The sequence below is a fragment of the Urocitellus parryii genome, chromosome 3 (assembly GCF_045843805.1).
Source record: "Urocitellus parryii isolate mUroPar1 chromosome 3, mUroPar1.hap1, whole genome shotgun sequence".
Lineage (NCBI taxonomy): Eukaryota > Metazoa > Chordata > Mammalia > Rodentia > Sciuridae > Urocitellus > Urocitellus parryii.
In genome coordinates this window covers 213317816-213345369 of record NC_135533.1, presented here as the reverse complement: position 1 = coordinate 213345369, position 27554 = coordinate 213317816, and the positions used below count along the sequence as shown (strand labels likewise).

At 32.1% G+C, this 27554-nt stretch overlaps 1 protein-coding gene across 1 annotated transcript in view; it reads right to left on the bottom strand.

Annotated features, from left to right (window-relative positions):
- LOC144253915 (A-kinase anchor protein 9-like) overlaps window positions 1-27554 on the bottom strand; it is a 109315-nt gene that overhangs the window by 64573 nt on the left and 17188 nt on the right. Inside the window, exons 2-10 of the mRNA XM_077796564.1 lie at window positions 24655-24900; window positions 24084-24128; window positions 20626-20679; window positions 20076-20249; window positions 18971-19126; window positions 18002-18199; window positions 11034-13394; window positions 3206-3416; window positions 1322-1484 (exon numbers count right to left, since the gene is read on the bottom strand). Coding sequence (XP_077652690.1) covers window positions 1322-1484; window positions 3206-3416; window positions 11034-13394; window positions 18002-18199; window positions 18971-19126; window positions 20076-20249; window positions 20626-20679; window positions 24084-24128; window positions 24655-24900 — 3608 coding nt within the window. The remainder of the gene's footprint in view (window positions 1-1321; window positions 1485-3205; window positions 3417-11033; window positions 13395-18001; window positions 18200-18970; window positions 19127-20075; window positions 20250-20625; window positions 20680-24083; window positions 24129-24654; window positions 24901-27554) is intronic.

Sequence of the window (27554 nt, the reverse complement as noted above, 5' to 3'; positions counted from 1 at the left end):
ATTTGGATATATAAAGTGCATACATACATTATTTATATATACACATACATGCACACACACAATGATTATAATGTATGTGTACATATAAAACAAATAATTTTAAGAAAAAATGAAGTAGAAAAGTAAGACACAGACTCTTTGGGGAAAATTTTAATTTATGTAAGAACATGACATCTAAGTAAAGATCCAAAGGAGATGAGGGTGTGGGCATACAAATACCTGGAGAATAATCATTCTAGTTAGAAGAAAAAGCCAATGAATCCCTAAAGCAGAAGCGTACTGATATGTGATATATTTGAGGATCACAGTGGGGTTGAATGAGGTTTTTTTTTAATCTTTTAAAATTGTTTTTAGTTGTCAATGGACCTTTATTTATTTATATGTGGTGCTGAGAATCAAACCGAGGGCCTCACACAAGCCAGGCAAGCTGAGCTCCAACCCCAACCCCATGGGATTATATGGTTTGAGAATAGTAGGTGATACGAAAGTCAGTAGGAAATGAAAGTCAAAGATGTCATGGTCCTCAGGACCTAGTGAGACTGTAAAGAGCAGAAGAGGATTAGAGTAACATGCTGTAACTGAAATTATAAAAGCAAAGGTTCTGGCACTTGTGTTGACTATATAGAGAACAGACTGTAAACAGAAGTTGAGTAATCCAGGTGAAACACACAATGGCAGGGACCAGTGGAGCAGTAAGGAGTGGCACAGCTTTGATGTACTTTGAAGGTTAAAAAAAAAACACAAGATTTTTTTCATAGAATGGCAGAGAGTTATGACAGAAAGGAGTCATGATGGATGAAGATGGCTACAGAAGGAGCAAATTTTAGAAGATCCTGATCCAAGAAAACATAAATAGTGGTAATTCAGGATCATTTCTTCTCTCCTCATAGATCAGGATTCTATTTGGGACATGATGAATTTGAGCATTAGACAATCAAATGGAGTATATTCAAGTCATAGTGGAATGATCATACTTAGACTATTTAAGTATTCACCACATCAACATATCAAAGCCTAGGCATAGAATAAACAAGTAAATGTCTACTACCTGACTTATTATAATTCAGAAAATAGATTAATAATAACATCTTTATAAAAGTATAAGTATAATTCCTATAATAAAATGTCTTTGATTTATACCAACATTTATTTCACACATTTTAAAGATACAGAATTATCTCCTGCTCTTATTTCTTAAAAATGTTACATCCTATCTCTTTGTTAAAGTTATATTTTATTCTTAAAATAACCATTCCAGAAGATACTATCATTGTTACTAAGCTACAAATACCGCTGAATGAAGTTTTAAGTAAATAGATACCTTGGGTCCACTGTGGCCTCACTAATGGCTTGAAGCTTCTCCTGTAGAGAATAAATTTCTGCCCTATGATTTTCTTCAGTTTCTTTCAATTGTTGGCGCAAAAAGCATATGAAGTTTTCTAATTCTTGAATTTGTTCTTCAAGTTGTTTAATTTTTTTGGTATCTTACAGAGAAGATAACAGGAAGAGAAGACAATACACATTTCAATACAAACTTCTCAGTGAAATAACAATCATTTTATTTCAATGTATAAAAATATTTATTCTTTGAAAAATGTTTTGAGTGAAACTCAGGTTTTAATTTGACTCATTCTGACTGATGAAAACAAGAAAACAGTGTGATTCAAGATCATTTCTCCTATCCTTATGGTATAGTATCTCTAAATTCAACAATTTTATATCTTTAAAACAATTCAGAAACATGAAACAAAAGAGGTGTTGAAAAGGGACCAGAGGAGAGTAGTTCACACCTTTCACTTTCCTCTTTTATTTTTATTTCTAAAAAATGTTGATAGTTAATCACTAAACTAACTTTTTTTGCCAATTAAATGAGCCATTAGTTAACATGCAATTTGGGAAATAGTGGACAGACTATCTCAAGAAGATATCAATTAAAAAAAATACAAACTTAAAATATTACTACATTCAAAGAACCCCTGAAGTGAAAAAGCATGGTATTATCTGATATGCTTGAAATTCTATTCTGTTCCCCAAAGCAATTCCAATAATAAAACTCATTACTAAAAGCAAAAGTGAAGGCCTAGAGATACCTTGAACACAAGAAGTCTAGTTAACTGGCCAAATAATCATGAAAGAAAAACATTAACTGTGACTAATTGTTTATGGTTCATTGTATGGTCCCTTAACATTGTTGCTTCCCATTATGCCATCTTGGTCTTTTAACTCACTCTCTAGTTTCCCAGGATAACTCATTCTTGTCCTTGACCTCTTGTCCTTGACATTCATGCTGATTATAAATCTTTACCTCATACTTAAATTTTTCTCCCAGGTTTCAGACTTCTATTTTCAACTAACTCCTATATATTTTTTCAAAGTCAATAAGTATTCTATTCTTAACTCAATGTATTTAAAACTGAATTTATTATTTTTTTCACAGATTGGTTCCTTTCTATGACTAGAACCATACTCTAGTTTCTTAAGCTAGAAACTTGGGTATCATTCTTAATTTCTGCTAACATTAACGACAAACTAGAGCCTAACTCTAAGTGTTGAACTTAACTTTCTATCATTCTCAATTCAATCTGGCTGGTCTTCCCATCAATAATTTCATCCCTTCCAACTGATCCTAATGGTATCACCTTAAAATAAAAATCTTATTGTTATTCCCACTATTTAAAATCCTGCTGTAGGTCTTATCACCAATAGCATAAAACATAAACATGTTTCATCAGAGTACATAAAACCTTTCCTGATCAAGCTCCTTCCAATCTCTCCAGTTTTATCTAGCTAACACAACCTGAACTCCCAGTTCTCCCAAATGGATGCAATCTTAGATAGAGCTCAATGCTTAAGACTCCATAGCCTTCCCCAAATTTCCAACCCAATTACTCCTGTCCATACTCTCATCCTACTCATCTCCCCAGGAAAGACAAGACTCTTTTTTCTCCCTCCATTCTTTACATTTCAGAAATTTTCAGTTTATTTTATATATGCTTTCCCAATGGATTATGATTTCTTATGGGAAAATGACTCAGTAATTTTAGTTTTCTCTAGCACTTGAATGAATATCCAATGATTATATGAACAAATAAGACTAGGGCTTAGATACACAAGTCACCTTCCCCTGTGAGTTCTAAGGACAGAATTATGAAATGGTGGACTCTAAGTGATGCTTCATGGTAATTATAAGTCAGAAACTATTTACCTGTTTCTTGTGTTTTTACATTCTGTAGTTCTAACTGGTATATTTTCTGAAGTTCCTTGATCTTTTCCTCTTGAGTAGAAATAAGCTCCTCTTTAAGACTGCAAAGAGCTTTATCTTTTTCATTTTCATTTTCACGAACCTGATCCACGTGAGCTGAATAAACCAGTGAAAGGCATATGCGCTGAGCTTCCATTTGTAGCCTTAAATCATTCTGAAAGTGAATATATATTAGAAAAATTTAAAATAACTTACTATAAAATTATTTACTTTTTGCTTATACTAAAAGAAGAGGAGAAATAAATTATAATTTAAAACTTCATAAGAGAACCAATGACGTTTTTTTCTTCATTCTTCATTCAGTTATACTGAGCTACTTCTTTTTTCAAGGAGAGTAGTATCATTACCTCAATTTTATAGCAAATTTTGATATTTGGTATAGCTTATGATTTGTCCATATTGGAGAGTCTTTATTCTGACTGTCCGGGACTGCTCCCTAACAGGAACAAGTTGTCTCTGCAGGAAACAGCCTAGAGCCTCAACATTTTAGGATATTTAAAGGCGAAAACCACATCCAGATTGACTTGGCAACCAGCAAGCAAGCAAGCAAGCAAGAAGTAGTACAGAAGCTGAATAAAGCCATTAGCGAAACAATGCAATGTCTTAATCAAATTTTCATCTCATTCATTTCTCCTGGGATTTTTGCATAATCAAAAGAGATATGGATCAAAGTGACCCTAGTTGAATACAAATTAAAGAATGGCTACTAACATCTAATCAATTATTCCCCAATAAGGTACACTGCCCAAGGAAAATGGGAATCAAAGAGAACAATTTTACATCGTGTAAGAATTGCTATTCTGTATTGCAAGTAGGCTATGCTAGGCAATTGGTAATGTGGTACAGTGATGGGGCTTTCCTATGGGAGAAACACTTCTTACGTAATATGGAGTCTCAGGGTAAAATGAAGTCTGTTTGGTCATTGCTCATATAGCCTGGCCTAGAACATTCCCCACTGGTTTTATGGAACTAATCAAATCATTAATTAATCATCATTGGTTTACAGATACTATAGTGAGTACGGAGGACCATCAGTTTTACAGAATGTATTTTTTGTTGTATACATCTTATTAAATAAACAGTTAAAGATGCAGGGTCCAATTAAAAACCCTAAGAGGACTATCAGCAATGGATCGACTACAGCTGTGTAAGAGTAGTTAGCCAAGGAGACCAGGAGAACAAATTTTCATACCAATTTCTCTCATGTTGTCTTGGCTCTTCCTTATCTTTCATTTTTATTTTCAAATAATATTTTATTTTCATGGCACTGGGAATTGAACCCAGGGGTGCTCTCTACCAGTGAGTTACATTTCCAGCCCTTTTTTTTTTCCAATATTTTCATTCTAATGTGGTGCTGAGGATCGAACCCAGTGCTTCACATGTGAGGCAAGCGCTCTGCCACTGATCCACAATCCCAACCCCAGCCCTTTTTGAGGCAAGGTCTCAACAAGTTGCCAAGGTTGGTCTTGAACTTAGAACCCTCCTCTGCCTTAGCCTCCCAAACAGCTGGAATTACAGGCATGCACCACCATGCCTGGATTTAAAATACTATTTTAAATATGGAAAAATGCAAGCAATAAACTCAAAACCCAAATTAACAAGTACTATAACATTTTGTCTATTTTTTTCATTCTCTATACTCCCTATACACGTCTATGTTCTCATCACTCCTTCCTCACAGGCAACCATAATCATAATTTGCTACAAATCCAGTCCAATTCTTACATTATCACTTCTCATTACAATACATTTTGCATTCTCAATGCTCTGTATATTTTGTATTTTTATGGACTTACACAAATAATATTAATTTTACAAATTTATTTTCTCATTCAATATGTCTCTGGTATTATTCCATGTAGGTAACGGGGGTTTAATGTCCAGTACCACAAACAAACAAACAAACAAACAAAAAATTAGCAGCATGTAGGCAACAGGTTAATTCATTTTAACTGTGGTATTATGACTATACCAAAATTTGTCCATTTCCTTTCAGGAGATAAATTGGTTTATTCCTAATTTTTGGATATTTAAAAAAATACTGCTGTTAAATTCTTACACAGGCCCTTAGATAAATGTGCTAATTTCTTTCTAATTAGTGGTTCTCAAATGTAACATGCATCAGAATCACTTGGAATGCTTAATAAAACAGGTTACTTTAGGAACCTATCCCCATCCCCACGGTTTCTGATTTAGGAGAGGTCAAAGAGCTTTGAATTCTAACCCGTTACCAAGTAATGCTGTGCTTCTGGTCAGGAACCACACTTTGAGAACTACTTAGAAATATAACTGCTAGGTCACAGATAGTGCATTTTTAACTGTGCTAGATTTGATCAAATTATTTTTATATGACAGTACTAATTTACAATGCCACCAGAAGGTTGAGTACTTATATACTCACATCCTCACCATTCTTTATATCAGACTAACTTCACCAACCTAATGGGTATAAAATGTTATTTTATTTTTACACTGAATAGTAAGGTTGAAAGAATATTTCCATGTTTATTAGATACTTTGATTTCCTATTCAGGCACATGACTTTCACATCTTTTGCCATTATTTTATTTTTGGACCTCTTGTTACATTAATTGTTCTTTCTATATTCTTGATAGCTTTTGTTTGCAACTTACATACATGGCAAATATCTAGTCCCAGTCCTCAAATCTGTTTTACATTATTGTTTTTAAAAAATACAATAAAAATTTTAAATCTTTTCCCATGCTTTGTCTTTATTAAAAGTCTTTCCCTATCTTAAGATTCTATTTTCTTCCTAACCAACCTGATTTTTTTCCCTAAAGCAACAAGGATCTAATTCCCTAAATTCTAACCTCTAGTATCAAAAGTCAATTGTGCTCAAACAATTTTGTTTTTTTTTCCTCCCAAACAATTTTGAATACTCTAAGCTTCTTCTGCTAATTTGGTTTATTTTTTGATTTCCTTTGTCTCTGCTCAAATATCATCTCACGAAAGTAGTCTTCCTTGACCTACCCTATGCAAAAAAAAGCCCTTCACTTAGGGAGATCTTTTTCTTCTTATCATACTGTAATTTTATTCATAGCACTTAAGACCACCAGAAATATTTGTCTGTATTTTCTAATGTTCATCTAAACCCTAAAAAGTAAACTTTATTCTTCCTTGACCATTCTTATTCACTGTTAAATTATGAATGACTTGAACAGTGCCTGGAATGTAGTAGAGATTCACTAAGTGATTCATTGATTTGTAGGGCCTTCTTGCCACATACTAAATTTTTACAAGATATAGATCTGTTCTGGGCTTTTTATTATATTCCACTGATCTACTTAACCATCCTGGCATCAAACCATATTGTTTATAATGATTCTGTAATAAGTTTTGATAACAAAATACATACTTTTTAGGATTGTCTTGAGTATTCTTGGCTATTTACTCTTCTATATCAATTTTAGAATCAGTATTCCACATTCATTAAGAAACCTTATTGTAATTTTGAGTAGAACTATTAATTAAGAGAGAACTGATATTTTTCTTTGTATCTTTCCATTATGGATATGATATGTATTAGCACACAGTCAGGTCTTTGTGTCCTTCAATATTTTATAATTTTCTTAACAAAAACTCAAAACATCTTATCTTGGGTTTAAAGTTTTGCCTGTTCTGTTCATATTTTTTTTCATTTCCTATTCTTGTCATATTGCAAGAACTGGAGAAGCATTCACTAAGAACTACAAAACCATGTTGCAATAGTAATGTTGACAATGGGTATGTATCCTAGTCCTATACTTGCTTCTAATGGAAATGCTTCTAAATTTCACCATCAGAAATATAATCTGTCAATATTTTGATGAAAATCAGCATCATAGAAAATTTCCCTGCTACTCCTAAAGTTTTTTTTTTAACTTACAAATGGGCTGTCAAACTTTTTATGAATTTTTTTCTGATATGTACTAAAATAATCATGGATTTTGTCTTGCTACATAAAAATGTAGAGATTACGGTCACAGATTTTTTTTCAAATGTTTAACTATTTGTCCACTCTTGGTATAACTTGCTAATATTTTATTTGGAATTTCTGCAACCACACTTACAAGTTAGATTACTCTACAATTTTATTTTCTTTACAATTCCTATCAGGACTTCATATTAATATTGGCCTTCTAAGGTGAACTGGGTGGTTTTTCTTTCTTCAGTTTTTCTTCTTTCCTTTCTTCTTCCATTCTCTCTTTAATCCTATTTTAATGGACAATTACACTTTTGTTCTTGGAGAGTTAATAAGAATCACTTGTAAAATGGTCTTAAAAGTCTAGCATTTTGGTTTGAGATGAGGCAAAAGGGAAAACTTCTGACCACTACTTCAAACTCTTTAATGATTACTGACTTATTCATTTATATTTAATGGTCATTTGAACTTATTCATTTCTATTTGCATTAGTTCTGGTAATTTATATTCTTCCAGAACACCATCTAGAGTTTGCTTATATTTTCAAATCTATTGGCAGAGATTATTTGTAGCATTATTTATGACTTTTAAAATTTCTTGTGGTACCTGTACTTATATCCTTATTTCATTCTTGATTTTGCTTATGTGTTTTTCCCCCTTGGTCATATTTTTGGAGATCTAATACCTGTAAATAATCTTTTCAAATAATAAACCTCCAAAGTTCTTGAAAAATTTTCCCACTTGTTTATTACAAGTTCTCTTATTTTTACTCTTTATTTCCTTCCTTCTACTTCCTTTGAATGTAGATATTCTTGACACGTTTCTATGCTGTTGAATACTTAACTCATTTCAATATCTCATTTATTAAATTGATAATATTTAAACCTAAAAATTATTTTTCACATATCATGTTACATACATTCTACTTTTTAAAAAAAATATTCATGGCTCTACTTGTGCATTTACTCTTCCAGATGAACTATAAACCAATTAAGTCAAATTTCCGTAACTTTTTAAGTTGGATAAATCTAGAGATAACTGAAATTCTGTAATATAAAAAATTGCCCACTCAGAAATAAGACTTTTCATTTATTCAAATATTTTTCATTAAAGTATTCTTATTTATATTGGTCTTACATATTTTTGGCTAATTTTGACATTTATTTTACATTAGGTTTTTTTGGTTTATTTGCTTAGATTTTTTTTCTCAATTTCTTAATTACACCTGTGAATTATCTATTTCTATTTATGCCATGTATCTTTTTATCTTTGGAATGGTTAGGGCTTATAGAACAATGCTAAATAGCAATCGACAAAAGCTATTCTAATTTTCATTCTAACATGAAGGCCTATCCTGATTCACTGCTGATTCTTGATAAAACGGCGTTGTTTATTTCCCCTATTCACCCCTCATTCGTCCATTCATAAAACATTATTAACTGCTGATCATGTGCAAAACATTATTCTAGGTACTAGGGATATAACAGCTGTCTATATAGCCTATATAGTAGTGTCTCTTCACTCACAGAACTGATATTATGGTTCCTCTTGAGATTTCTAAGCTCCAGTATATGTTTCTAAGCTCAAGTATCTCTTACAATACCAATAATTACCTCCAATTTTAAACACACACACTTGAATTTATGGCTTCTCTCAGCATCAATAATTAGCCAATATCTATAATGTTCTTGCCACTCCTTATTTCTTGCACCCCAATGTTGAAAAGACTCTCTGATAATCTGGAATTATACTCCAAAACTATTCATTTCTTTCTTTTCAGTTAAAAAATTATTTTTTCCTTTTTCTTTTTTGGTACTGGGGATTGAACTCAGGGCACTCGACCACTGAACCACATCTCATCCTTATTTTGTATTTTATTTAGAGAGAGGGTCTCACTGAGTTGCTTACCGCCTCACTGTTGCTAAGGCTGGCTTTGAACTCACTAGCCTCCTGCCTCAGCCTCCCTCAGCTGGGATTACAGGCGTTTGCCACTGCAGCTGGCCAGTTAAAAATTCTTAACAGACACATTTATTTTGGTTTCAGTGAGATATATCTGCTCTAATTACTAAGTTTAATACTGAGAGTAGGAGTATTTTGTTGCCTCTGCAGTATTTCAGACAAGTAAACAGTATCATTATGTAAGTCACCGCTCAATTTCTTCTGTGAGCTTCCCTCCACCTGCATACATACCTTACTCCCCTCTGTATCAATGACGGGGTTTATTTTAGTAATGATAAATGGGAGCAATTTACAGACTTGCTTTTCTTCACTTTGTTTAGTTAATTTCAAGGAGAGAGTATCTAAATACCATTGCAAGTATCTTCAATACAGAAACAAAATTCCTATTAAGAAAATTTCACCAATTTGACAAATGTGCTTCAAATTCAGGTCTTCTTCGAATAATGTTTTTTAATAAAATTTAAATTATGTCTGACATTTTTTAGGAGTAATCATCATTTATAGTTTTAAAAACAATTTGCAATATTTAACATAGCAATAGTAGTTAAGCAATTTGAATTTCCTGGCTCTATTCAAGTTATTAAAAACGTAAAGTATGACCACATTTGATAAGATCATCAACACGAACATGTCATTAGAAATAAAAACAGAAAACTTTCCAATGACTTCCTATTGTACTTAGGGATAAAAATCTAAACTTACAAAGTCTATAAGGGCTCCCTATGATTGAGTTTTTTCCTTCTTCAAACTCTTCTCAAACTCAACTACATAGGCCTTCAATTCAGTTCCTCAAATTTACTCATGGTACAACTGCTCTAATTTCCATAATGCAGCTTCCTCCCTTCTCATTCGAATCTCAGTTCAAGTGTTAATTCCTCCAAGCTCCAGACCACCACCCACCTCCACCCATCATTTTCAATTTCTTTTGTGAGCTTCCCTGTTTTATTTCTTCATAGATTGTAACAATATTTCTGTCTTATTTTTTCATTTATTACCTGCCTTCCTCACTGAAATATATACTCCTTAACTTCTTCTCTCTTTCAACACTAAACTCTTATATCTGCAAAAGATATTTATTACCTAAGTTTTAGAAACACATAAGTTTATTTAGCAGGCTACAGTTGTGGCTCAGTGGTAGAGAGCTTGCCTAGCATGTGTGAAGCACTGGGTTAAATCCTCAGCACCATATTATAAATAAATAAAATAAAGGTAAAATGTCCATCTATAGCTAAAAGATGTTTTTAATTATAAAAAGTTTATTTAGCATTATCATACTGAAGATACACATCAGACTTTTCTGTTATTTCTAATATCAATAGCTGACATAAAAGGAAACAACCTATTATTTTATGTGTTTTATTTCTTTAGCTATACAGAGAATTAATACTATTTTTTTCCTCCTCAGGTATAAAACTCAAAAAACTCTAGGACTTAAGTGTTTTTCTTGCACAAAGAAAAAAGAATTTATAACTATTGAACAACTGCATAAGGTTCTAAAACACTCATGAGTTTGTTTACAATTGTGGAACCTTGAAAAAGACCAGTATGAAATAAAAACTCTAAAAGTCTTTGAAATTGCAACAAAATACTAAGTTATAAAATCAATAACTTTTGTAAAGTTGAGATTCTAAACAATATTATTTAAACTATTGTCTTTACAAAGAAAATATTGCTTTATTTCCTGAGCAGAATATATAATAGATTAGCTAAAAGAAAAACAGTGTTTAAGAAAAAATAGGAAAATTAAATGATAAATGATAGATCCAAATGAGAATTACATGATTCACTTTCATTCTCTTTTATGAATTTGTTTTAAGAAGGTGAAAACTCTTTTTAGCATGAAATGTACATTTTCACTGTGCTATACCATATGTAAATAAATAAACATACCTGTTCTGATTTAAGTACATAAAGTTCCTGATAGAGTTTATCATTTTCACTTGATTGATCTGTCCCAGGTGAGGATTCATTTGTTACTGATGGTGAAAATAACTGTTCTTGCTTGCTTTCTCTTCTAATAGCCACATTTTCAAAAGAAAATTTCTCTTCCACTACTGTTTTTGATTCTTCTCCAAAATCTTCACCTACATTAGATAATGATCCTTGAGAATCCTTGCTTATAATAGTTACTATTCCATCTTGTAAAGAGCTTAAATGAACATCACACATGTTTATATTTTCTGCTCTATGATGGTTAATTAGGAGTTCTAGCTCTTGACATCTCAATAGAATTTTCTCTTTTTCTTGCTTTAAAGATTTGACTTCTTCACTGAGAAAATTAACTTCACCATGTTTCTGTTTTAATTGTTCAGAGAGATCAGACAATTTCTCTGACAATTCTAGCTTTTCTCGCTTGGTTACCTCAAGTTTTTCCATAAGTTCTGTTGTATCTTTCTCAACAACTTCACAGATTTCTAATGGCTCTGCGACAAAAGCCTTGTCAGTATCAAGCATGGCACTTTTCAATTTGATTGTAGCTGGATTTATTCTTTGTAAATGAAGCTCTTCATTAAGTGCTTTAAGTTTACTTTTATACTCTAATTCTTGTTTGTTTTTACTATCTTCTAAATCATCTTTTACCTTGAGAAGGCAAGTATACTCCTCCTGTAACTCTTGATAGTTAACTTCAAAATTTTTTTCAGCAAATGAAAATGTACTTCTTTGCTTTTCAATTTCTTCATTTAGCTGAATACACTGTTGCTTGAGGGCCTCATTCTCTTTTGCAAGCATTTCCATTTCTTTTTGCCAGCTACAATCTTTGGATATGGACTTGCTGGAGTCAATGAAAATCAATTTTTCTTCTTGTTCAGCAGGAACATAAATTTTCAACATGTCCTCAATAGCTTTTTTCTCATTTTTAAGAATGTTATTTTCTGCTTCAAGTTGTGAAAACTTTTCTTTAAGGTCATCCTCTTTTTCCTTTATTTGTTTCTCCAATAATTCAATTTTAAGTTGTAATTCCTGAACTTCTTGTTCAAGCGTACCTTTTTCTTTTTTTTCTTGTCTTAATATTTCGATTTCCTCTTGGAGTTCATGCATTTGAAGGGTCATTTCTTCTGATTTTGAATCCATGATGGACTTCTGTAAATCTTTCAGTTTTGAAATTTCCAAAACCAACTGATTCCGCTTAGTTATCAAATAATCTTTTTCAAATTGCATTATTTCTATCTTTTGACTCATTTCATTTTGTAAGCCATTTATCTGCTGTTTATAGTGAATGCCTAAGCTATCTTTAAGTTTTTCAATATTTATTCGATGTTCAACTTCTAAATCTTCTTTTAGTTTCGAAAGTTCTTCTTCATGACTAAATAGGAGCTGTGTTCTCAGCCTCTCTAATTCAGCTTCTTGTGATTCAGCCATTCTGTCTAATACAGCATTTTTTTCTTTTTCCAACATTTCCAGTTTTATCTTGTAATTTGTAACTTCTGCTTCATGTTTTAACTCTAGTTCTTTCCTAGATTCAGATGCCAGAACAATCTCAGCTTTTAAAGCTTCCACTGTACTAAGGGACTTATGTGCTTCATTCAGTTGACTTTCTTGTTCAGCTATTATCATTCTAGCTCTCTGAATTTGGTCCCTTAAAAAGTTCAATTCTTCAAAAAGGTCATCAAGTTGTCTCTGCAGAGTAGATTTTTCTCCTGAAACTATTCCTAGTTCTTCTTGGAGTTTTTCCTTTTGAGCATTAGTATCTTGTAATTTCATATTCAGTTCATTTATTGCCACATTCATTAACTTTATTTGATCTTCATTAATTGTAATATTTAAATGTGATTTTAAAACACTCTCAATTTCTTCCTTATGTTGTGCTTTAAGTTCCTCTATCTGTGACATGTGTTGCTTTATTAACTCTTGTTTCATCTGTACTATCTGTTGCCCATACATTTCATCCATCTCTGCTCGGAGTTGTTCTAATCTTTTCTGCATTTCTTGTTCCACCATTCTTTCTATCACATCAGATTCAAACTGGCAATCTGTGTAATGATGTCTTTTCTGAAGGTCTTCAACTGTACCCATTAACTGTTTTATTTCTTCAGAACATTGTCTTTCTTTTTGCTTAGAATTAGCCAGCTCTAATTTCATACTTGCAAATTGTTCTTGTAATTCTCTCATTAATTTTTCAGTGGCTGTGACTTGATCTTTTAGCTCAAGATTCTTTTTTTCTTCTTCTATTATTCTTATATTTAATGCCTGGATGATTGCCTCCTTTTCCTGTAATTCTTTTTTATTTGACTTTTCTATTTCATCTTGTTCCTTTTGAAAGAAAAGAAAATGAAAATATAAGAATGACATTATTAGCTTCTGGCAACTTCTTATGGGTGTCTCCTTTTTATGTAATTCTATAAAAAGCAACTGTTGGGCCTGCCCCCCGTTTTTCCCAGTACAAGGAGACCTAGGACTTATCTACATGACAGTATATATGAGCAAACAATATAACAGTTTTACCCTTCTTGGGAAGAAATTTCTCTTACATTGTGCTGTGATTAAATATTTAAATTTAAAAATACAATCTAATTTGCCTAGCATGTGTGAGGCCTTGGGTTTGATCTCTAGCACCACCAAAAAAGCAAAACAAAACAAAAACCAGTCTGACTAAAATATCTATATAAACCATCACATTTTCATTTTTCTTATTAACTGGTCAACATTCTAAATATTAAGTATTTCTGATGGCTAGTTATAGTACTACATACTCTCTAGACACTCTCAGAAGACACAAAAAAATAAAAACAGGTCCTCCCCTGGATTCTCAGAAGAAACAAACAAAAAAAATAAATACCGGTCCTCCCCTGGATTCTAGTGATTTGAAGGTATTTCATGGACAAATGCTATAAAATGAGAAAAACAACAAGAACTAAAGTGGATTCCTTTAAGTCTTCCTTAACTTCATTCCTGTTGTTTTAAGTGAATCAGAAATTTAGGGATATGCAATGCTTAAGTGACTGAACATCAAGTGACACCTAAGACCACTACTGTATATTTACGGCATACCAACCTGGGCTTAGACCCACAGTTCGAACAGAAATATAAAAGACTATCAGATAATTTTCCCCAGTTCCTATCTGGGTACTCAATTTTGGAATTGGAGATTAGGCTAACAAGTGAGTTAGAAATTTAGGGATATGCAATGCTTAAGTGACTGAACATCAAGTGACACCTAAGACCACTACTGTATATTTATGGCATACCAACTTGGGCTTAGACCCACAGTTCAAACAGAAATATAAAAGACTATCAGATAATTTTCCCCAGTTCCTATCTGGGGACTCAATTTTGGAACTGGAGATTAGGCTAAGACAAGACATATTAACGCATATTCATTAAACAGTTAAGAGCTGTAGTCCCAAAGCCAAGGAAATAAGTGAAATCCATATAACTGATGAAAATATGGGTAAGGAAGTAAAGTTATCTTAAGGAGACACGAGTCCTTGCCAAACAGGACTTCTAGGCGCCTAGAATGAATGTACTAAGAAAATGTAGGCATTGATCAATTGAGTATAGTTCTTGGAAGAAGACCAACACACTGTCAACCTTTGAGAAGTCTGATCCCTCTCGAAAAACCATACTTAATGCAGAAAACAATGTTGGGAGTTACAGCAAGGAGCATTTAAGGAGTTCAGTCTACAGACATGAACATTACAACTCTGAGATGGATGTAACAGGTTATCTCAACCTCATGCCACTGAACATCTGATTCCTCCAACACCCCTTCATCTAATACTTAATAAACAACTTTTTAAATTATTACCTGGCTTTTAAAATTCATCTGTCCATAGAAAGAAAAATAAAATCCAATGAGCTTAAAATCTGAAGTTTGTGATAATTACTTCTCATTGTAAATTCACAGTCTTATATTTAGACTTAAACATTAACCTCTTGAACTAATTCACCTCTGATATAGCTCAAGAAAAAAAATATGACTTCTGAGCCTAACAAATAAAGGCCAAATTTTGCACTACATAAACCAAGGTTATCTTGTGCAGCCTCTTGAGTGAGACTATGAGCTGTTGTCTTAGTGTCACATATTCCTTTTCCAATTACATCATATGTTATTACCAAGTGCTGAGCCTTCTTAATTTCTACACTAGAATGCAACATTAGTAAATCTGTTAATTCTGGTATTTCTATCTGTACAATAAAGATAAACTTCCTCTATCTCCCAGAACGTGTTTGAGGCTAAAATAAAATAATTAAGGTATTTTATTTTTACTGAACTTTATACAAATATATTCATATACTAGAAAGAAATTTATAAATCATTTGGAACCTATATAAAATGTAAAATCAGTACTGTGGCTGGGTCTCAGAGGTAGAGTGTTTGCCTTACACGCGTGAGGCACTGGGTTCAATTTTCAGCACCACATAAAAATAAATGAATACATAAAGATATCGTGTCCATCTACAACTAAAAAAATTTTTTAAAAAGTAAAGTAAGTTCATGATGGTCAATTTTAGCTAAACTGTTAAATAATAACTAGTTTTGAAAAATGTTAACGTTGATATAAAAATCTGTTATAATTTTATTTCCTGATTTTCTATAAGATGAAAGGAACACTCCTCATAAAAGAAAACTTAATTCAACACTGTCCAACACCTAACATGATTAATAAATAACTAACCAGAATTCTTCATTCAACTATTAAACACCACAAATTCACAGTTTTCTTTGTTTAGCTTTTTTCAAATTACATGGTTTTCAATTACTTGTTCTATGTTACAAAACTGACAGCCCTTCAGTCAAGGATGTAATCCTCTATTTTTAGAACTACACCTGAAAGAGTGGGGAATAATATACTTCCTGTTTGTGACTACTATAACACAGGAGGTTTGGAGGATTAGGATAATGAGCCTTTGACCATCAATATAGTTACTTCAGCTGCTCTGACAGAACTACTTGTTCAAAGGGATTAAATTTTTTGAAAACTGAGAAATTAAAATATAATAATAAGAAGAACAATAAAAGTACTGTTGCTAACATTCAAATAAACAGTTTATTTTCATTACTAAAATGAATTACATAAATTTTAGATAATCTGAAATTATACTGCCTAGTGACAATAAGAGATAATAAAATCCTAGATCTGGGCACTTTCAACCTAGGCCTCGATTATCTTTCTACTCTTACCCTCCAGAAAGACACTTCCAAAGCCTATTGCTTTCTAAGTAAATTATTTTTTGCTCCCTATACATTTTCAACATTTCAGCCTGCGTCTTTATGCCCACTCCACACCCCCCAAAGAATATCCTGCCTATCTCTATTTGTCATGAATTCATAAACGATTCTCTTGATTACCAAATAGGTATTGAATAGCTATTATGTTCCATATATTATACCAATTGATGGGTAAACAAAATATAAATACCACATTATTCCAATTTATAGATCTATCTCAAATATTACCTCCCGGCTGATGTCTACCCTGAATCTTTTCCTCATAAAGCAGACCTAGTCAAAACATTCGTAACACTTGTTACCTGCACTTACTTTTTATTTTGTGGTAACTTGTGTACATGCCACACCTCTCCATGGGTTCGGTGAAGAAAGGGGACATCTTAAGGTTCATCATATATCTTTTGCAAGGGTTACTACATAATAGGTATTCTGTAAACACTTGCATAATCTTTAAATTACCTTAGTTGAAAAGCATGCCCTTCTCATAATTTTAATTTGTACATTTCCTATTTTTCAAAGAGGAGTCTCTGGAGTCAGATAACTGAGCTTTGAAATCTGGCTCTATCAATACATCACTTCTGCACCTGGATTATTTCCTTCATGTCTTGGTACCATCATTTGTAAAATGTAAATGATAAAGGTACCCTTATCTCATAGGGTTGTAGTGATGATTCAATGCATTAATATGTGTAAGAGGCTTTGAATACTGCCTGTTATAGAGTAAGTAGTTAATAAGTGCTAGTTAATGCTTTTGTTATCCAAACAATATTCTTGTCTTGGTAATTTCTCAATTTTCTGTAGAATCTTCTAAGTTTATAAAATATGCTGTATTATATGTATTCTCCATCTTCATTATTCACAGATTCTGTATTTGCCTACTTGCTCAAATTTATTTGAAACCCACAAATCCATACCAATGGTGCTTTCATAGACATTTGTAGACACGCACAGAGTGATGGCAAGAAATTTGAGTTACTGTAAAATGATGTTCAGCTACATTCAAACACGGTGATCACACTGCCTTGTTTCAGCTCTCATAGAGAAAAAAAAGAGGACAGAGATGGCAAGGATCAGAGTGCAGTGTAGTGCAAGGAGCTCAGAATCTCAACTCTGGCACCTGTTAATGGGGTAGCTTCAGGCAAATCACATCTAAACTTCAACTTCTCAAAAAAACAAACAAACAAAAAATGGAATCTACTAGCATGAATTGTTTTTAAGATTAAAGATTACAATCCATGTGATACATTTCCTATCAGGAGCACTTATTGACTAAATAATTTCCCCAAACTGGAATATAACTCAAGTGAATAAAAAGAATCAACCACATTTTTTTTCTAGTTTAAATTTACAAAATTTCTTTTTCAGAATTTTATAATCATGGCTAAAATAAGAAGAAATAAATTTAGTTGGGGGGAAAAAGGATAGAAATCCTAGTTATAAAAATAGATTCTCATGAGACTTCAGTTTAACATAGGCAGATCACTTTTAAGGAGCAAAGTAATGAATAGTATCATCTTTAAAACTATTACTACGAAATCCTCAATGCTTTTGAAATATATTATTTTATATACTCAAAGAGTTTGTCTCAATTATGAAATTTTGTGGTGCATATGCATAAAAAAAGATAAACACCTCCATTAAAAACTTTAAAGTTAACTACAAAGCTGCTTCCTTAAGATACACATACCATTTCATATACTTTAATTTTCTCTTGTAAGAAATTAATTTGCATTTTGAAGTCTTCTTTCTTTTTTTGATAATCTTCTAATAGATGGTCTTGTTCTTCAAGCTGTTGTTGATGAGTGAGAATCTGTTGTTTGGCTTGCAGTAAATCCGCAGCTGTGTTACTGTGAGTGCTGTTTTGTAGAGTTTCACTAGCCTGTAACTTGAAAATAGAAAGAAACCTCAAAATATTAAATTTTGAAGTGACACTTTATCGTACCCTCAGCCCACAGGGGTTTTCTGGAAACTATGCTCACTTCATAGGCTTACAATCTCAGTCAACAAGTTTCCATGCTGTCAACATGCTGATAGGTAATGTGCACTTTGGGTAATGAGCCAAAGAATTTACCTTTCACATTATAAAGCTGAGAAAATAGGAGAAATAAGACAGGCAGACAGGCAGAGAAAAATGCGTACTGAAAGTTCTTCCTGGATTTCTGATGACTTTTCAAACTCTAGTTCCAATTTCTCTCAGAGTTCTGATTGTATTTCTGCCCTTAAGTTCTATAAACAAGCCTGGATTCTAACCTTAAATTCCTCCCTTTTGTTTAATGCATTTAGATTATAGTTCCAACTAAAGATAAATGGAATATATCCAGTTGTCAGTCTAGTTATAATTGAGAACCTAATTAACATAAAACCATATCAGGGTTGGAAAAAGTAGGGTGTAACTGCAGGTTAATTTCTGCAAAAATACACCTGATAAGACTTTGTAGAATTTTTAAATAGAGACAGGGAAGAAGTACAAAGAAAACAACAGCAAGAAACTACCCAAGAAGTATAAATTAAATTCTTAATTAACATAACACTTATTCACTAGTTTTTCCAGTAGGAATAAACAAATGGCTTTATAACAGATTTGTTCTAGAAAGTGAAAAAATTTAAAAATTTGTTATAAAAATCGAGTAAGTCTCATTCTACTTGTAATACTTACTTGTTGGAATTGAATCTGCAATTTTTGACTTTGCTCCGTCAACTTTAAAAATTCTCTCACCGTTTCATCCCTTTCCCTTCTTGCCTGTTGTAAATTGGCGGTGAGCTGTGTGATAATACCATCTCTTTGTTTAACTGCTGCTTCAAATTCTTGTAACTAAAGGAAATCAGTGAAAAGAATTACATTCTAGGCTTATATTTTACATAAAACTGATTATCATTATTACAAGCAACTTTTTAAAAAAATATGAGATTCAAAACACATTAGTGGAATTCTTACAATTTATATGCTATCTCCCACATTTGAAAGCTATGAGCTTTAAGAAATTTGTTTTACTTCCAAATCAATCTCAAAGAAATTAATGTGCACATGCAAAAAATTTTCACTTGTTCTGGCTTTTCTATATATCTAATTCTAGAAGCAAATGCCTTTATATTGGGGAGCTCCCCCAATCTGTTACCAGGCAACACCACCAACTTGTTTTTGGAGAGGATGTAACTGAAATCTATTCTGTCATCCTCATTAATGTCCCATTTTCATCTTGAGTTCATAACTGATTACTTAATACAAGAGATGTCACTCTAACTGCAGAGAATATTTACAGGGACTTGCTAATATTCTTAATGGGTTTAAGTCATCATTTTTTAAAAAATGTGATTTATACCACAATTTTCTTTCAGGCTCATTAGAAAAACATCTATCCTGAAATCACTAAAGTTATTTTACTCTATCTTATTAAGTTAAATAAACAAAGTAACATACATGTTACCTCTATTAGTTGAATTCTAGTTGTAAAATGGGATTCTTGTACTATGTGCAAGAACCCCATTTTTCTCGTGAATGAGATAATCTTAAGTTAACACCTATAATTCTCATTAAATACATAAACTATCATTAAAATTTCCTGGAGGGCTGGGGATGTGGCTCAAGTGGTAGTGCCTTGCGTAGCATGTGTGAGGCACTGGGTTCGATTCTCAGCACCACATAAATGTAAAATAAAGATACTGTGTCTACCTAAAAAAAATCTAAAAAATAAATATTTTAAAAAATTTTCCTGTTTTTGTTTTTGTGAGTAGCAAACAAAGGCCACAGAAGGTAAATGTACCTGATGCAATCCTTCAGTCTCATAGGTGGCCCTCATTTCATCCAGTTCTCTGTTCAGTTCTTCAGGCTCATGTTCGGGTTTCCCAACTAATTCGTTTTCTATCAACTCTAGGTGAGTCTCACTATAGTGTGCGCCTTGTTCAGAATAAGAATCAACGACACCAAATTCTTCTTCCTAAATCAATCCAATATTTTTAATAATTCAGTACTAGCAACATTCCTGAGAGGGGAATTCGAATATTGAATTCCATAGCAAAATCCACTTTAAAACATCACTCTTCACTTTGAAGTTCACTTCTATGGCAATCTGGTTTGCTATTAATGTGATATTACCTTAAAAGCACCTAAACAGCATATCTGCAAATTTTGTTCTAATTCCATGTTATAATGAAAATGAGGTAACTTTGTTTTGTTAAGCAGTAAAGAAGATCTAGTAACTTTTAGAAATCACATACAGAAAGAATTACATACAGGAGAAAGCTTGGTTAGTAAGTCAAATGGTTTTAAATAATAAAAAACATTAGTATCATGAGTAGTTTTATATACTGTACCATTAATAAATTGGTAGGCTTTCCTGTTTTCACCACATTACAGCAATCATTTACCTGTATAAAAACAATTTCCTGATATATTATAATAGACCAAATTTTATTTACCTAACAATAATATTTCTACTAACTGTGTATCTTTTACATCTAGGGAAAATGCCTTAATAGCAAAACAAATATGGTGATTATATTTAACTGAAGTATCTAAGAGGCATATCAAATGTCAATCATTCCTCAAACATCTAAGTTCTTACAATGCAAAAGACACTTTCATTTAAGTAACTGAAGCTCTAAGTGCAGTTCCTATTTAGTCTTCAGAAAGATAACTAAAAGCTTCAAGTTACTAGATCTTCTTTTACAAAATGCTTCCTTAAAATTAGCTAAATATATTTTTAAAATTAAGCCCTATTTATTTTCAAATAAAACCATTTACTGGTAATAAATTTTATTAAAGACTAGTAAGCAAGCCAAGGGAAATAAAGAGGTAAAGAACACTCCCCTAAGAACTTTCCTCTGGGGATAGTACTACTGCTAGTCATGCCAATCCAGACAGATGTGGGGGGTTTTCTTTAACATATCACCACTTGTCTGTAGTACAGATATTTTGTAGTAAGAGAAAGGAGGATGATAGAATATGTATATAGGGTTTATCGAGTGGGAAATTAATTTTTTATCAATTAATCATTTAATTGCCTTTTTACCACTAAGAGTACAAAAACCAACTTCATTCCTTCCCACATTCCTGCCCATATCTTAAGTCTTCACAATTCTATGTTAATAGAACCCAGGAGAATGAAATTGTTAACACTGAAATATGTAGGTCAGACTAGTCAGAATGTCTAGAGTTAGGATTAAGTCTATATGAGCCATGACACTTTAAAAAGTAAAAATCCTAGGACTGAAGATGTAGCCTAGTTGTAGAGCATCTGCCTAGCATGTGCAAGGCCCAATACCCACAATTGCCAAATAAAAGCGGGGGGGGGGGGGAGGGTCCTAACTAAGAAACTTTTAAAAAATCAGTTTGATTGCTCTACTTTTATTCTAAGAATAATCTCTGAGAAATAAAGCTAAAGGGAAGGCAAAAAAACAACTTTTGTTAACACATTATTACAATTGGTGAAAAACCACAAGAATGTAGGAATACTAATTCTAGATATAAAGTCACTTGTGATAATTTTCAAATTATAATACTTCTAAATTTCAATTAGTTTTTCATGACTCAGAAATGACTCATTCTGATTTTAGTACACACTAAAATTTCTATTTTGAAGTAACAGTGTAATAAAATGAATATTTGTAAATATCCATCAAAGATCATGTCAAATATCATATTATCAGTATTACATAAATTATTTACCCAGTATAATAATTATATCTAATACCTCTATAGCAAATATTCAGTTAGTTCTCCTCTAATTCAGTTTAAACTTATTTATAATGCCCCACAATGAGTTGGTTAGGATCTATCTCCAAGTACTTTCTGGCCATCATGTTGCCCATTGTAGAGTTGTCTTGAAGTGCCAGGACTGTTATGATCTGCTCTGAGTTCGCTGTTCAGCCCTGAGTGCTAGTCACAACGCAGCAGGTTGAAGACAGCCTTGGAGATTGTCACAACCTTCATAATTAAGATTCTCAACTTCTTATCTAAGATTTCTTTCATAAGTTTGCAGAACAGTTCTCAAACTTCACCTCACTCTCCTCCATTTCATTCTTCTCATCCTCATCTTTAGTTAGTTGCAGGCCTTCCCACCAAATTCTCCAAGCTACAGCATGCAATACTCACCAATACACAACCTGAAAGCCCTGTTTCTCCCCTCCACAAAAGCAGAGTTGCTATCTGATCTTTGCTCTCATCAGTGATGAGACCTGAGTCTCCTTCAGGCAACAGATATTTTTGACAGAAAAGTGATCTCAACTCCAGACTGGGAGGTATGATAGTCAAGCAGCTCAGAAAGGCATCAGTAGTTATTGGGAGTCCTCAGAGCTTCCAGGTTTTAGAGAGTTTTAGAGAATGCCTCTGACATTTTTTTTTTCCTGTAGTTTTCTTTATTTTGTGTCAGCTCAAGGCAAATTTTAACAATGTCTTTGTGAATGACTTTCAAGATTTTGCTCTGCTGGAGCATTTTCTTGGGAGATGTTCAGAGGCAGGTCCTCAGAGTCAACCACACCATGGATAAAGTTGAGATAATTCTGGTTTGCAAGTACAAGGCTAGCCTGAGCAATTTAGCAAGTCAGTTTCAAATAAAAACAGCTGGGAATGTAGCTCAGTGGTAGAGCACCCCTGGGTTTAATCCCCAGTAACAAACACACACCCACACCAAAACAACAAAAATAAAAACTGTAATATGTTAATTTAAGAACAAGTTTTTCGAGCTGGGATTGTGGCTCAGTGGTAGAGTGCTCCCCTAGCATGGGCGGGAACTGGTTTGATTCTCAGGACCACATTAAAAAAATAATAAAATAAAGGCATCATGTTGTGTCCATCTACAAAAAAGATTCATATTCATTCTCTCTCTCTCTCTCTCTTAAAAAAAGAACCTAGCTTTTCTATTAGAAGCCTACAATAAATTCAGACTTATGAAATATACTAAGTTGCTTAAACATTCAGAGTAAAAAATAATTTTCCATGTACTCTAAATTTGGGAGCAAAGAAATGACAATCATATCTAAAAAGAATAAGATAACAAAGTGATACTTATTGCAAACATATAAAGAAGGCAGGTATTTCTTAAGAGACCAATGCCTATTTTACAGTTTATCACCTAAAATAAAAATCATCATTGTCAGGCATGGTGATGCACACCGTCAATCCCATCTTCTCAGGAAGATGAGACAGGAGGATCACAAGTTCAAAGATAGCCTGGGCAACTTAGTGAGAATCTATCTTAAAATAAAACTGAAAAAGGGCTGGGAATGTAGCTTGATGATAAAGTGCTTTCCTAGCCATGTACAAGGCCCTGAGTTCAATGCCCAGTAACACACACGTACACACACAACACTACAGTAACATTAATTCCAATAAACACATTATATATATATATATATATATATATATATATATATATATATATATATATCACTAGTATTCAAACATTTGTAAAAAGCATTACTATAAAAATCATACTAAATTATAAAATTTTTACTGTGCTAAATGGCTATCTTAAAATGGTCATGGGTCCTAGAAATGCAGACTCACTTTCCTAAAAACCAAAATAGGGCTGCTATATAATTAAGGATTAAGCAATTCAAACAGTAAGACTTTAGCTAACCACTGGAAAAAGATACAGCAGTAAAATATAATTTTCAGTTTTTCAATCCATTTATATTATATTATGTTAAGTTATATTAAATATATACAGAAGCATATAAATTTATAAGAAATAAAGTACCAACAATCAATAATTTCAAAAAAATATCAATTTTATCTATGACGTTTTTAATTGGGATATGTTAAGTCTTACCTCCGAAGAGTAATCATCTGCTGTGGTTGAAATCTCACTTTCCGGCTAAAACAAAAGTAAAACATGACTACAATTATGACATTTTTCCCCTGCTAAATATCATACTTTACAAAAAAAAAAAAAAAATCCTGCTTTACTAAGACGTTGCTGTTAGTAACGATGATAGAAAATTCACAAAAATACTAGTAAAAAACTGGTAAAAATTATCCAAATCTTTAAAAATTTCATTTCATTATGAATTACAATGACTTATAATAATGCATATAAAATTTATCACAAGGCATTGTTATAAATACAAAAGTACCAAGAACTTTTACATATATAGTAGATGTCATCTGTAAGCCAAAAGCATCAAAGACACCATTCCTCTAATTCATGTAACTCTTTTAAATAAAACTAAATCCTTAACATGCCATCAGAAAAGTTCAAGTTCTTTAAAAGAATCATCAGTTCTTGATGCTAAAAAGTCAATGACTTTGTCAAGCTTCCCTCAGGTGGATGCTAATGACTTTTCACTGCCAGTACTTTCTAGTTAGAGGTAGAATGTTTTAAAATCTGGATGAATACTTACATCAACACAAAAGACCTGCTCATGCTTAAGCATTTCTTCATTGTTTAGAGTTCTCATTATTGTGGATTCAGGCATCACGGCCGATCCAACACCCTGAGAACTATTTATGAACGTCTCCTCACTCTTTGATTGATCAATATTCAAGCCATGAACATCATTTTTACTGCTTGAGGTTTTCTTCTTTTTTGGCTTCTTATGAGGGTTTTGTCCATCCAATCGAGCTCTTCTTTGTCGAAACTGGGCAAGCTACAGGAAAAAAGTATCATTAATATCAATGATAATTTTTCTTTGGGATCACTTTCTTTAAAAGATCAAATTATCACCAAATTAAAATGATGATAATAACATGGATGACTTCACAGTTTCAGAATAACTATTGGATTGAATATTTGGGTTGTAAAGTTTGTAAAACTAGGTACTTGTGAATGAACTTATTAAATATTGAGGGGTAAGAAATGAACATGTCAAGTCTAAAGAAGAGGAAATTAGCTGAGTTAGGGGAATAACTATTCTATAACTAGAATAGGGGAATAGAGGGACTCTCATTCGCAGTATAATCTCTGGATTTAAGATTATATGAAAATACACACAAAAACAAGGAGCTCCAAACACACTTGTTCTGTTCTACTACTTTATACCAAAGATATCGTCTATAATTATTTTTTATACAAAAAAGATAATTAGCCTATTAACTATACAAATGCTCACTGCAGCCATATTTATAGTGGGGGAAACTTACAAGTAACTTAAAATTTTAAACAGCAGTGTTTTATCATTTGTCTGTCATCATCAGAATTTGTACCAAACCCTAGTCATCGATACATTATCATTTACTTAATATATTTTAAACAGTGTATTTTCTTTAAATTTATTTTAAAAGGAGATGTAATCTCTGGCATAAATTGAAAGTTAATATCACTTGTTATTTCTTTTAAGAGATAAGTTGAAAATAAAAGAAATGATAAATCTATTATTGAAATTTTAGTTAGAGGTTGCTGAAGGCTATGAAAACAATGGACAAAATAAAAGACTGTTAAAGATAAGCATCAAACAGATTTTCGTTATCATAAGCAGAAAGAAAACTGAAAAAGGTAAAAACTTTCTTACAATGCTATCCAAAGTTTTTTAAGACCTAAAATATTTTCTTACCACCTAAAATCAAAAGTACACATTATATACCAGAGGTAACACTAGACTAATTATGGTGAACTTATATTAAAAATACCAATGCAAGCAATTGCTCTTAAAGACTTTGTGATATAATAGCAGGTATAAAGTAGTATTGTTGCATATCTATTTCTTTTCATGAAAGGAAAATTACACTTCATTTTTAAAAAGATAAGGCAAGTCTCAGGCTCATAGCTTTCAATGATTATATCCAGTATGAATTTAAATATCATTATATTCATAGGCATAGGTAAATTCTGGAAAACTACAACCTTAACAACTTTTGTTTACATTTGGAGTTCAGATTACAGGTATTTTTCCTATTGCTCACTTACATTTTATTTATTTATTCTTAAGAATTTTTTTGATGGACACAATACCTTTATTTTATTTATTTTTATGTAGTACTGAGGATCAAACCCACTGCCTTGTACGTGCTAGGCAAAGGATCTATTGCTGAGCTATTACTGTATTTTTTTAAATACAGTAAGTTTTCTGATTTTTATATAAAGCAACTACTGACAAAGACTTCTTAAATTTAATTTGAGCTCCTGAATCACTCTTAAGAGAAAAAAAAAAACACATGTAAGTTCCTTTCTGCCTTAAAAAGAGGAAATATATGCTTAGAATTACCATAACTATTAACCTGATCAATTACAAAGACAGCAAATAAATTTCTTATTATCTAAAGTATTAAAGCAATCTTGCTAATGTTACTATCAAAATATGTGGCAAATACATTATTTATAAATAACATTTTATACTTAAATTATCTGCTGTAGATGAAGAAAAGCATATAAACATGTCCTATTCCCTTAATGAAGATATTTAATTCATAAGTCAAAAATAGCTCATGATTATACTTACAAAGTATAAAAATATTTCACATTTAACATTTTTTCCCAGTTATTTAGTAACTACCCAGTGCATTGAGGAACAGGTGAAAGACCAGTTGCCTCTATTTGCACATTATTAAGCTGCTGGAATGTACTTGAACTACTTGGAGCTTAGCAGATCATTCTTAAAAATAAACTAACTAGAATATTGGCAAATACTTTATCTATAAATAGAATCAGAAATCCAGGAGCATTATTTAAAAACATCCCTTAGAGAGAATGCAATGCCAAAAAATACATACTAATAATGACATTTATAATATTTATACTCAATTTCAGAAACTTCTTGAAATAGCATGTTTCTGCATTAGAATATATTTAGTCAGCAAAATTTATCAAGGCAAAGATGAAGATTTTGCTTAAAATTCCAAGTGTCAGATTATATCAATAATTTATATCTAATATTTATTCAAATGTCAAATATATAACAAAGGAAAAAAATTATTAACTTTGCATTATAGAAAGAATGACTTAGGTCTGGGGATGTGGTTCAGTGGCAGAGTGCTTGCCTAGCATGCACACAGGGCCCAGGTTCAACCGTCAGCACAAAATGAAAGATAAATAAATAAAGAATGGAAAGTTTGATTTAAACAACAACAAAAACCCTCCAAAATAAGAATATCTGTTAGTAAATGCAAAGAGTAGCACACAGATATGGAATAAAAACTAGAAATAGTTCCATTATAGTATTTAGAATGAATCACTTCTACAGACATAATTAAAAAGATACTGTTCTAGGCCTATAATATTCATTATGAGTCATATTATTTTTTCAGAAAAATTAACCAGAAGGTAAACCCCATGAGGGCAAGGACTTTTTTTCCTCCCTACTTCTAT